General features: G+C 37.1%; 1 protein-coding gene across 4 annotated transcripts in view; it reads right to left on the bottom strand.

The window, feature by feature from the left end:
• Window positions 1–13850, bottom strand: part of LOC145670168 (oxidative stress-induced growth inhibitor 1-like) — a 104318-nt gene that overhangs the window by 9774 nt on the left and 80694 nt on the right. For all 4 annotated transcript variants that reach the window (XM_081738550.1, XM_081738546.1, XM_081738541.1 and 1 more), the window contains exons 3-4: window positions 6311–6465; window positions 4199–4369 (exon numbers count right to left, since the gene is read on the bottom strand). In XM_081738550.1, coding sequence (XP_081594676.1) covers window positions 4199–4369; window positions 6311–6465 — 326 coding nt within the window. The remainder of the gene's footprint in view (window positions 1–4198; window positions 4370–6310; window positions 6466–13850) is intronic.

The raw sequence follows: 13850 nt of genomic DNA, 5'->3' as shown, positions 1-13850 counted from the left end.
ATATATATATATATATATATATATATATATATATATATATATGACAGTATAGTCAATACCCAACTTAGGCACACACTGGAAACAATATCAATGAAACTTATGAAGCAATATTTAATTATTATTAATATTTCAGTTAAATGTGATCTAGACATATTCAATGCTGCATAACACCGAAGAAGATAGCGCAATCGTTAAAACAGTTGAAATAGTGAAACAATTTTCTTTACAGAATTGGATTGTAAATGTTTTCTTTCAGGGTTATTATTTTACCTGAATAAGTTTGATACTTTTTCTTCCGTCTCTTTTCTTGTACTTATCTTTTTTCTCTCCTTCTTTCTTTATTTCTTCTTTCTTCTCACAGTCTAACTTCCGTCTCATATCATCTTTATCCTAGACACATTTCCTCTGGAATGTTTTTTTTGTTTTCTTCGGTGAAATAGCCGCCTTATCTAACACACGGTTAATATATTTACTATGGTTTCTATGGAGAGCGTTGTTATAGAGATATGAGAGAGGGGGGAGTTAGAAGTTGTTTTATCCGCTGGCAAAGTGTTGTTGACATTCTGCCTCATCCTGCCTATAATCCGGATCTTGCGCCCTGCGACTTTTGGCTCTTTCCCAAACTTAAGGATCATCTTAAGGGCCAACGCTACAGTTGTGACGCAAAAGTGGAAGAAGTAGTTCGGCAACGGTATCATCAGAAGCTATCCCAATTCTTCGCCGACGGCATGAAAGGCCTTGTTTCGCGTTGGCGCAAGTGTTGCCCGTAATGGGAGCCATATTGAAAAATTATGCCAGCATTTGTAGCTGACATTGTAAGCTTTCCCCTGATACCTGTATCGGTGCTATTTGTCAAACACAAATAAAGGCATCACTTTGGAGGCATTACTTTCTGAATCACCCTCGTAATTATATTCAAGCATTCACAAAAGAGGAATGTGTCTACGAAATTTCCAATCTAACTGGCTAGATGGGGCTTGAATAACCAATTCACATGAAAAAATATTATTCTGACAGTCCATGTGGTACACTACCCGCCTTGTAAATAAAATATCTGGATACAATTTCTGTAAGTCCAGTAGATCTGATTTGCGTCTTTCTCTGAGATTATTCTAAGATTATTACAGACGCTGTGAAAACAAAATAATCCATTAACTTAATGATTAAACGAAATTATATTTAAGTTGCATCTTGACACAGTTACATGATCCTGGCCACAACTCAATTTACAATATATAATTGCATTATTAATTAAAACTGGGAATGATCTTCGCATGAAACAAATATATGTTACCAAAAAAAAAATTATCTTTATTACCGGAACACTTGCTTATGGGTCATTTGATAGGAAATCACGGTCACTGTTTGCGCAACAAACACGTCAATTACTGAAGGTTCATCCAACGTTCTATTTCCAATTAACAACAACGACTTTATTACTTGATAAACTTTATCACTAATATATCTGATATATGTGCTATTAAGACATTAAACACACTAATATTGGCCCAAAAAAAAAAAAAAAAAGTGAACATCAAGGTTTTGGTGCGAAGCCTTTTTCAAATTTGAATTTCACTGAGATTTTCACCCATAACATAATACTGCACAGGGCCGGATTTCCCAATAGGCCCGGTAGGCCCGGGCCCATGGGCGCAAGCTCCCAGGGGGTGCACGGCCGAAAGAAAAAAAATAACACACATCTAGAAATAAAAATAAATAGCCATAACTTAACATATTTTTTGAATTGATTTTTAAAAAAATCAGGCTAATAAAGCATTCTGATTTTGAAGTTCATTGGAACAAATAATTGTTGGTAAAGTGAAACTATTTTTCAACATTATGCATCAACTTCGTTAGAACATTGATCTCAAACACGGGAGAACTGGCTGTAATTTTTTAATAAAGGTTTTTAGGAAAGTAACTTTAACCAGACCAGGGGGCGGAAAAAATTATTGAGCCTAGGGGCGCCAAAATGCTAAATCCGGCCCTGATTCTGCACACGGACCGTAATGGCCGTGCACGTCTTTCATTCACATGACTTCCCAGTTTACCAGGGTTGGCTCGTTTAAACTAAGATGGTTTAAACTAGCTGTTTTTTTTTTAACCAACTGGTTTAAACAATAATAATAATAATAATAATAATAATAATAATAATAATAATAATAATAATAATAATAATAATAATAATAATACGAAAAATGCTTTAAATCGTATGAACTTAATGGTGACGTTTTTACATGTCAAACCATCTGCATTAGTTTTATCACCTTTTAATATCAAGGCGTCCCATGTTCAATTCTGGGTCGAACCACAAACCTTCTTTCAAGTGTAAACCAAGTAGCGGTTTGGATGTCCTTTAAGCAAAATTCTTACTACCTCGGTATTACATAAGGATGTTAAGCCTAAACATACGAAACGAAATTGTATATATCTGCTTGCCTGAATGCCTGTTGTTTTATAAAGAAGCCAAGATTAAATATATTGATATTTATAGAAATTGGCAAAATTTATCGACTGCCTACGTAGCTTGGAATGATATCCATATACGAAATTTGTAATTTAATGCCTGTTTTAGCGTACTGACTATGATACGTTGTCCGTAAAATTTTACATGCAAAGCAATAACGTGATTTTCCCCTCTGTTTTGCATTCAAAGTAATAATAGGATTTTCCCGGTGGCTAAGGTGGAAGTTTCCCGGTTTATATATTGGTAACTTTTTATCTTTTTGCCGTTCTCAAATCACTCTCGACAATTATATTAACAAGTATGTGAAGATCAGTACAACGTATTTTTCTCAGGAGTCCTTCGTGAGTGAGTTGGCAGACTCATCGCATTTGTGGCGAATTAGTTCCGGTTTCGAGTCCAAATGGAGATCAATTTCTCTCGGATTTAAGCCAAGAAGCTGTTTGAATTCCGCTTTTATTTCATGCATTATTTATCCTCCATTCTGTACAAACTTGGAAATAATTTTCCGATAGTACATGGGATTCGTCATGGCTAATTGAGGCAGTACATATATTAGACATTTGTTCAACACAATTCATACATCTATACATTATAGTAATTTGAAATATCATTACACTAATACTACAGCATACCTTACACATAAATGGATCTATCTTGTTAATTTGTTATTACTATTTACATTGTGACTATTTAATTGATTATATTCATCTACTGCATAAAAGCAATGTGACAATGGGTTGCTTTTTTCACCAGCCACAATTCGAAAGTTGAAACCGGGGTCGAGAAATTCCCACATATTCGGGTCTGCTATTTACTAACACTGAATAATCAGTCACTTTCTTATAAACTTGTTGGCCAGCTATAGTTATCCTCGAGGGGTGAAAAAAAAAAAGCCTAGCAAAAAAATGCAACTGTTTACAAGAAGTGACTTCTTATTCAGTTCAGTGTTAAAAATAAGCTAATGAATTCTTTGACACCGGCGTTCTAATTTCATAAATATACGCTGATGAAAATAAAAGCATCTTTCGAAATTTTAGTAATTCTTCTCTGGCTATCAGCCCAGGGGGGTCATTTCAGACTTCGCTTGGAGGGGGGGGGTAAGAGCACCACCGACATAAGATTTTCATGTTTTGTACTAGTATATTAGTATACAATTAATTAAAGTATATGTGTTCCTCAAACTCTTGGGGGGAGGGGAATTGTCCTCTCTGCCCTCCCTAAATGATGCCCTTGTATTAGCCAGGCGAAGGTATTGACATCCGACGTTTCGAATGTAGACATCGAATTCATCTTCAGGGATTGTAATGAACAGACTAAGAGACCGGCATGTATATATATGTTGATTATTAAGGAGCAGCTATGAATGAGGGCTTGTGATTGGCTGAGTGAAATGCTGGCCTTCGATTGGCTGAGGGCTGCTGGCTCCTGATTGGCTGTTGTTGTGGCTACGAGAAATTGCTATACTGAATGTCCTTTTTGTTCCTGAAAAGGTCCGATCAGATTATTACAATCCCTAAAGATGAATGTGATTTCTACATTCGAAACGTCGGATGTCAATACCTTCACCGGCTGATAGCCAGAGAAGTCACAAAAATTACGTTGCCAGGAAAAATTCAATTCTATCTTTCGAAATTATTTCAAGTCAAATATTGAATTGCATATGAAAAATTAGTAACTGTTTCTATTCTAACAAATGTGCCACATGCTTTCTTACAACACTCCTATACTTACTTGCCACGAGCCTCCTGGAAGCTCTCTTCCGAGTACCACATGGTCTATTTCTCTGTCCGGGTGGTGTTTCCATCTTAAAAGAGAAGGCATGTCTAGTCCGAGGTCAGCACTTGGGTGATTCAACGAGTCAAAAAGTAAAGAGACAGGATTGTTGGACCGTCCTTCTAATCCCTAGAAAATAACAATGAATCAAGTGCTTTAAAAAGGTAACTACCACGATTAGAATATATTCCCAAATGTTTTCAAAAGACGATAAAGGATATAGAATGTTATTTACAAATAAAAGAAAATATTAGGATTAACTCAGTGGTAACGTTCTACGAATATATATATTTGTACTCTTCTAATACTGGCTTCCTCGTATTTTAACTACATTTTCTTAACATTTTCTTTGAATCCTCCACCTCAAATAACCAGCACTCCTTTATCTCGGAGTATGAGACCCCGAGGCCTGGTCTCTTCTACTAACAATTTGCATACTTTATTCTATTTTATTTATTTACTAGTATATATTACCAGCTTCTCTGGGTTGAAATAAATAATTTAATTGAGTTGAGTTGATTTTAGTTTAGCGTCCCTTTCAGCAGCGAGGCTATATGAGACGTGGACCTACTGATTAACGTGGAATCCGAACCACATGAGCTCTCACCGGGAATCGAACCCGGGTCTCCCACGCCAAAGGCGCGTACGCTAACCGCTTAGCCACGGAGGAGCTCATAAATAATTTAAATGCGCATCTTTGTATCATGTGTATGGTACCCGTGAAATATGCTGTTTTCGTTTTTAGTAGCATCGATTTAAACGGAATCGAAAAAGGTTAGTGTTCATCTCATCTATCCCGAAAACTATGGATCAGACACTAATATCGGCCATTTTCGATCATTTTTATGTATCTCCCCTCTCCCAAGCTGCGGAGCTGAGTTTGGTTTTAAACGGGATCGGAAGTGTCACAGTTCATCTCCAAAAGCAGAGGAGTGATTCCTGAGAGTAAAACAAACAAAAAAGTTCCAATAAACAGAGGGCGAAAACCCCATCGTTTACGTGTTATAGGCTGCCGAAATCATAAAAAAATTAAATTTTAAGGGTTCATAGCTCCAAAACTATGGGACCTACCTTGGTCGGGTCAAGACTTCATTTAGGAACTAGTATGTGTCCTATCTAAAAATGCGTGTTTTAGAATCCTGAGGTGCTTCCACAACAATTTTTATCAAGGGCGTTTGACTACGGGCCTATGATATAAAGTACTCTCCAACTACCTCCATAAAAATTGTTCCGTGAGTACCTTAGTACCCAATGAAAGTTTCTAAGTGCGCGCCTGTTTCAAATGCATTTTTTTTTTTGGTCAAATGACTTACAGTCTACCCTATATTTATTAATTTACTTCGTAGTTTTCCTAGTTCCTTTTCTTTCTTCCTTTCCGGTTTTATATTATTATTATTATTATTATTATTATTATTATTATTATTATTATTATTATTATTTGACAAAGTATGCATGCAAAAAATGTTAGAAATGATAGATAACTCATATCAGTGAATACTGCTTACGAAAGTTTTACATAGGTTTAAGGTACCAAATCATAGCATAATAAACAGCATGATTTTAGTTCCTCTGAACTAGAAATGTGAAATTTTAATAATAATAATAATAATAATAATAATAGCTTCATTTCTGTCTAAATCCACTAATATACACTGCATTTCCTAATCTAAAAAAATAATCATAACGCTTTTTAAAACATTTGTACAGTTCGCAAATAATACTATCCTGAAGAACTGTTACATACAAAAAAAAAAAAATGAAATCTCTAAGTTTTACGTCCCACGGATATGCCGGGTAGGCTAAAAGAGACAATGATGATGAGAAGTGAATGGAATGGTAGAATGAATAAAGTGAGAGGAAACGGGAGAACCCGAGAAAACCCACGCACACGGTGTTTGTCCACCACAAAGTTCACTTGGTGCGAGGTGAGATCGAACGAGGGACCCCATGCACCAGATGTGAACGCTCTACCACTGAGCCACCGCGGCCCTCACTGTTACATACAGTATGCTCTTCAAAAATGTTGACATATCAAACATTAAAAAGAAATAAATTTTATTCCTTCCTTACCTGGGAAAGAAATCTGAGATCCTGTAGTACTAGTGATCGACCAGGTTCCGCTTGCAATCTCGCATGTAGAAACTCGTCTGGATGGCCTTCACCGACATAGTATGGCCAATTACCAGCCAACATAAAAGATAGAGTAATACCCGATGGACCATTACCTGTAATTAACAAGTGTTGAAATATTTTTAAAAAAACAGGTATTTTTTAAAAAAGTAATAATGATGTATTTGCCTTATTATTAGCATGATAATTTGCAGTCACGTTAAAATGTTGACATGGAACCTGCACAAAACATCATTACTATGCCTCTAGCATTAAGACTTTTTTTTATCACTATTATTTAAATAGAAAATTTGCCCAACATTGTTAGGGTCATCAAGTCTAGAAGGCTCAGGTGGGTAGGTCACGTAGCCAAGATGGAAGAAAGTAGGAACGGTTTCAAAGTCTTAACGATGTTGTCCGGCATAGATTTACTTGGTCTAGGATCGAACCAGAGACCCCACGCACGAGAGTTAAGCATTCTACCACTGAGCCGCCATGCCCCCTCATCTCGTTTCTGAGACTAGAATCTAGACACAAGAATAAAAAATATTATGCCTGTTGTGCTGTACGGCTGCGAAACGTGGTCGCTTATTCTGAAGGAAGAACGCAGACTGAAAGTGTTTGAGAACAAAATTCTAAGACGAATATTCGAACCTAAGACCAACGGGAATGGGGAATGGCGGAAACTTCATAACGAGGAATTGCATAATTTATACCGTTTACCACCGAAGTCTAGGAGGTTCTCAGGTGGCCAGGTCATGCAGCCAGTATGGAAGAAAGTAGAAACACTTTCAAAGTATTAAATGGAAAGTCAATCAGAAAACGACCATTAGGAAGGCCTAGGCGCAGATGGGAGGACAATATTAAGATGGATCTCGCAGAAATAGGAATACAATGTAGAAGCTGGATCCAGTTAGCTAAGGATAGATGTCAGTGGAGAGCTTTTGTGAACGCGGCATTGAACCTCCGGGTTCTATAGGTCATAGAGCTAGTTAGTTATTATTTAAATAGAAAAGTCACTAATACTAAAAATAATATTTTACAGAATGACGTAATGCTAGAATTTCTTGTAGATGTATGCTCAACCGTTTTTAAAAATATAGCGTGAACTTACTCGTCCTGTATAAAGTTACACACTTTCTTTAGAGGTGAGTATAGCTATACTGTAAAAACGTTAGACGGGTATACGTCATAATACTCATTTAAACGTCCCACTACATTCCTATATTTAAAGAAATACTTTGCATAACATGGTTAATTGGTTCCAAGAAATGTCCGCGCTGTACAAACTGGTGGAGAGCACAAGAAAACGGGTTTTAGTAAAACAGAAACCAATTTTTGAAAACATAAGCATCGGTTTCGGTTTTTTATCACAAAAGATTTCAGTTTTCTGTCAAACCGGTTTTGCTGAAAACTGAAATGTTGATGTCTGTTTATTATTATTATTTTTTTAAACTATTTTACCGTCCCTAACAAACCATTATACCCCTCACCGGTACAAACCACTTTGTTCCAGCTCTATTTACAACGAATTTTAAAATGAATTTGGTCATTAAGAAAATAGACAATAAATGTTTTAATTTTTTAAATCTTTTATACAATGTGTAACTTACTTAACAGTCTTCATCCCGGCGAAATTAAAATACCGCTAATTTTACAGTAATTATGTGATATCCTCAAATAGATAAAAGATAATTGAAATGTGGAACAAGAGCGCCCTAGACAATATTATTTTGCGTGAGGTACCGTTATCACAAGTCACCTAGCAGCTTTCCGTTTTCAGCTGTTTAGAAACGCGAAAATAAATGCCGATTTTCAAAATGACTCGAAATCGAAAGCAGATAAGTGAGTCGTGATAACGGTTTCTCATGTAAAATAATATTGTCTAGGGCGCTCCTGTTTCACATTTCGATTATCTTTTATCTATTTGAAGATATCCCATAATTACTGTAAAATTAGCGGTAGAGTGGGGTGAGGGGGGACTGAACGGTGGGCGACTCTGAACATATTAACGTTTGTCATTTGTTTCCAAAAACCGCCACCTTGAGTTTGGTAGAAAGTGGTGGAATTGGTAGACGTTTATGTGGTGAGCTAAATATTCGTGCGACGTGAGGAACTCACGTTTGTTTTGGAGAGGAAAGCGAAAGAGACAAACACAAATGTAAGGATCAAGTAATAAAATAGCCATACTGTAGTTTGAGACCTTGTGTATATAGTGTGTAATTTCTATGAAAGACAGCACAGAACCACGTTGTTGATGCATGGAAGTTTGGCGGGGATTTAGTCATACCTGACTGCTACATGCTGACTGGTGCTGCCATCTGTGAAAAATTACGAACACTTAAATGACAACCTGCGCTGTAGAGCTACTCTGAATAGATTTGATGGGGTGACACTGAACACAGCTTTGTATTGCTGTTATGATGTTTTTACTGTACAATTTGTATACAGTGCCTTATCAGGGTTTCATGTTTTATTACAGCTGCCCAGAGACTACAAGAGAGTAAAGAATGGCACAAAATACGAACGATTAATGAGCAAACAATGGCGCAAGCCTTCGAGGAAATTAAAAAAAAAAAAAACTGTCCCTCTGCCAGGCTGCCGAGAAATACGAGATACCCAAGGGCACGTTACACTTGCGATTGAAATCTGTCAGTAGGAGGTCACAAGGAGATCAGCCCGTGTTTGAGAAAGAAGAGGAAGACGAAATGGCAAACTTGTTGCTCAAGGTGGCAAGAAAAGCTTTCCCTATAACACTGCAAAATGTAAGAAAAGCCGCATTTGACTACGTTGAAAAGAAAGCACTGAAATATCATTTCAACAGGGAGACGCGATCGGCGGGAAAAGATTGGCTTCGATTGTTTCTCAAACGAAACCCTGAATCATTATTACGAACCCTGAAACAGCTATCTCTTACAAGAGCAAAAGATTTCAACAAGGAAGTTGTCACAGAATATTTTGATCTCCTGCATCAAACCGTAGAAGGCACTGGCTTGATCAACTCTCCGGAACACATCTACAATGTGGAAGAGACTGACCTTTCTTTCAACAATAAACCAAAGCGTGTTGTGGCAGACAAAGTTTGTTCAAATGCAGTGTTCGTAACATGCGCCGAGAAAGGAGAAAATGTTTCGTTAATTACGTGATGTAATACTGCAAGCGCTTTCATTTCTCTGTCCTGGGTTATCTGCAATAGGTAACTGGATCCAATATTGAAGATGCAGCCGTTGGTACCGCATAATCTGTGTGAGCACTGGTGACAATGTACTTTTTATCTGTGGACGATGCAGAACCAGTGCGTGAGCACATGTCAGCATTGCTTAGTTCTACGGGGTCTACGTTCCCCAAGGAGTTTTAATACACAGTAGATATATTATTGATTTTGTTTTGACTTTAGTAAATCTCTTCCTTTTTTCTTATTGGGCAGATCATAGATGCAGATTATTCTTCCCTAAAATATATACGTTTAGTATTTCTGCATATTTTAGTGCTTTTTTTTTTTAATGTTCAGTGTCACCCCTCCATTGTTCAGTTTCACCTCTCAATCGTGGGTGACTCTGAACAGAACACACGTGTTCATTTCCACGCACGTAGCATCCATTCTATACCAGATATCGCACAGTGCTTGCACCGAGTGTTGAACAACATATTGGGGTTTCGATTCCATGTAAAGTCTCTTCCATTCGTTGCGAACCGTTTGCTTATAAGGTAAATTACCATGAAATTGTTCAGTGTCCCCCCACCCCACTATATTCTAATTTCGCCGGGATGAAGACTCTAACAAACGTCGGAAGAGGATTCCTGACACCGAGATAAGAAAGAAAGAAAAAAAAAAGTACTATGAGCATATAGCATACTGGAAATATTGACAGTCAGCGAGGACCGAAAGCGTGGAACAGTAAGTTCGAAGCGGTAGATATTGAACATCAGGAAGCTTAGAGATGTGGTCTAGAAAGTCTAGAGGAGGCGTTGTTCATAGGTAGTTGCTCGGTTCACATACACAGATGGTGGCACTTGTGTTCAACACGCTGATGTTGTAAGTACAGGAGTGCAGTCAGTCAGTGTGCCGCAAGTGTTGAATACAACAAGTGGCAGTGCTCGACTAAAACGTGGTGCGTTATTAAACCCGCCAACAGGTTGACCTGCTATTCATGTACGATGTGCAGATGGCAATGGGCGTGAAGTAGTGTGACTATCAGGAGAGTTTTCGTAACAGACGACAAATATCATACAGAATGTTTGCAGCAATTTATCAGCCCGAGTGTGAAACCTGGACCGTACTACCTGCTCATGTGGAAACACCTGTCATGGACGAACGCGTTAGAAACTATGGACAAAGAGCCAGGTTCAATTACGAGGGAACTTAGCTGTGAAATGCATGTTATGTGAAAATGCCTTATACCCATACCACCTACAAAGGGTACAAGGACTGACAGAAGAGGATTTCTAACCACGTGAAGCATTTTGCCAGTAATTCAGTCAACAAACAACTGCTATCATGCTGTTTCAGATATCAGTATTGTTCAATGACGAGACCACATTTCGAAGTGATAGTATCATCAATATGCATAACACACATGCGGGCAGATGCGCATGCCCATGGTTCGGTTGTCATTCATCAACACCAATTTGGACTCAATGTAAGGTGCATGATCAACTGATCGGCCTACATGCTACCAGAAAGACTTAATGGAGCACAGTATGTGATCTTTCTACAGGATATACTGCCCGAATTACTGGAAAATGTTCCCATAACGATTCGGATCAACATGTAGTACATGCATGACGATACAAGCCACATTTATTTATTCAACACAACAGGCTCTAGACCCAGTTACAGTGTTGTTTCTTACAAATACATTTACCCTTAGTTATATTATATATATATATATATTTAAACAAGGTTATACCTTTATATATGTTCATTATCACATATTTTAAAGGGTATTCTTGTATGGCAAAGAGGACCCGGAAGACCCTTCAGCAACTTGGCTAGGAGACATTGGGCTATGCACCACATTCACGGGACCTTGCGCCAACAGGTTACCACCTTTTCATTCTCTCGAGACAACTCCGTAGTAGGAGATCCTTCACAAATCAGGAAGACCTGCGAAGCGCACTAACGGACTTCTTTGCATCCACGATCGTCGAGTTTTATCACCAGGGTATCGTGCAGCTGTAGGAACGTTGGCAAAACGTGTTGGATGCTGGTGAAGATTACTTCGAAACCTAAAGGTACCGTACCGTGCACTGTGTTGCTCTTAGTTTATCACTGCTCTAGAATAGCAAGAACTTTCTTTGGTTACCTTGTAATATTAAAGTCCCAGTTGCGTGATCCTAAAAAGTATTTGCTTGATGCGAAATAACAGAAAACACAAAACAATATCTTGTGTTCTATTATACTAAACAATACTAAACAATTCATTGTGTTCTATGATATTACTCTACACAATGGATGAGTCAATCAGACATATTTTCGCCAGTACTTCGGGAATCGTTTCCCTTCGGTGGGCTCCAAAGAAATGTCCTATACAGGATGTTGAGCCACTTATAATGAGAAAGAGAAATGTACAAAGGTAATAAAATAAAATAAAAGCACTACCTGTAAATAAATATGTATCATACACTGGCGTATGTTTTGTTTACATAGCAGTCATACTAATTTGTACCGGAAATGCACTTTTTGGACGTTTGCAGTTCTGTTGTCACCGGAAATGATGAAACTGACTTATCCATTTAAAGAATTACACAGCGTAGTAGTAGACAAGTTATTTGACTTTCAATCGTCACACACTAATTCTTTCCGTTACGGAATTTTCTGCTTTGGACAGTAGATAATGAAAGTCATATGAGCCAATGGAAAACCCATCAATGAAGTAGTTTCTTCCAATGCTATTATGCAGTTTCCCAATGGGTGGTCCCGTATATTCCTACGGGTCCATGGCATTATTTACATCTCATAATTTATAAACGTATGTAAGTAATGTCAAGGACCTCATGTATGTCATATAACACAAATAAAAGATTTAAGTTAATTGTTGTTCATATTACTATCTACCTCTTAATTACTATTACCACCAGCAGCGCCATTTCAGATTGTTTGGAGGGGCAAAGTTCTTCCCCAACCTAAAAGTTTTTTTTTCTTTCTGTATACAATTCACTTAAAAAATAGGTATTACTTGAACTCAGGGGGGGGGGTAATTGCCTCCAATGCCCTCCCCAAATGACATCTCTGATCATTACACAGATACCAAACTTAAAGGTTTTGGGTTCATATCTTTCCTAAAAATAAAATAGGGTCCGTGACTCTGAAGTATAGAGGTTGTTTCATTTATATTAAGCGAAAGTCAATGCGCAACTGTATCGCGCATGCGCAACTTATCACCATGAGACTGCCACAAGGCAAGCAACAGTATCTCGTGAGTTACAGGCTTGCCAACCATACAATAATTAATCATGATATAAGATAATATAAGCCTTAATGTTATATACGAGAATGCTCTTGCAATAACAGGGAAATATACGATAATTTTAGAACGCACACTTTTTTTTTCAGTTTTTGAATGAGAAAATAAATCGTAGATGTGCATTAAATAATAATTATAAAACACACACACACACATATTTAAGTATTTAACAATCATTCACCCTAATCAATAACTATTTGAGAACTGGCAAATGCCAACCCTGCATTCATGCTTTAAATTCAATTACGTTTACGAGGGTGATGGCAATAATGTTGTTGTTCAGAGTGTTGTCAATAATAAGGATTTTAAAAAATGTAAGGATAGTGATGCGGATTTGAAGTTCGAAACTGAAGATTACTAGAGAAGTTTATTATATATTATTGCTATTATTAGTAGTATTATATTTGTTTCTACAATTATCATATAATACATTACGGGAGGATGGAAATATTGTTGTTCAGAGTTTTGTCAATAATAAGGATTTTTTTAAAAAAATGTAAGGACTGTGACGCAGATTTGGAGTTCGAAACTAAAGATTACTAGATAACTTTATTATAAATATTACTGCTATTGTTAGTAGTATTATACCTGTTTCTACAATTATAACGTGCGTAACGAATATATGATTTTTTAAATATTTTTTTTATTTATTTATTTTATTTTATTTTATTTATTCATTTATTATTTTTTTTTTTTACAATATACGATAATTTTAAAGACGAAAATCGACAACTTTGTTCTCTGACATTGGCAGCTCTAGTTAGTCGCGTAGTAGAACAGTAGGATCGATCATAGTTTGATGTCGTCAAAACTGAACAAATTCTAAAAGTGTTCATTGTGGCTTTTTCTGACGCTAAGTTTATGGCGTCGCCCGTCATATAACTGTGTCAAGTGCGTAATTTTCGCGTAGGTTGTCCCACTGTGAATCGTAGTGTACGGAAATATGTGCCATAGAGTCCTGGGCCCACCACACCGCCGTAAACAGTTAGAACCGTTTCCCAGAACGGTTCATAATTGTACTCGGTTTCTCGTAC

Source organism: Thermobia domestica, chromosome 2 (genome assembly GCF_964235325.1).
Source record: "Thermobia domestica chromosome 2, izTheDome1.hap1.1, whole genome shotgun sequence".
In the NCBI taxonomy this organism is placed as follows: Eukaryota; Metazoa; Arthropoda; class Insecta; order Zygentoma; family Lepismatidae; genus Thermobia; species Thermobia domestica.
The sequence above is the reverse complement of the archived record's forward strand: the minus strand, read 5'-3'. Positions and strand labels throughout refer to the sequence as shown.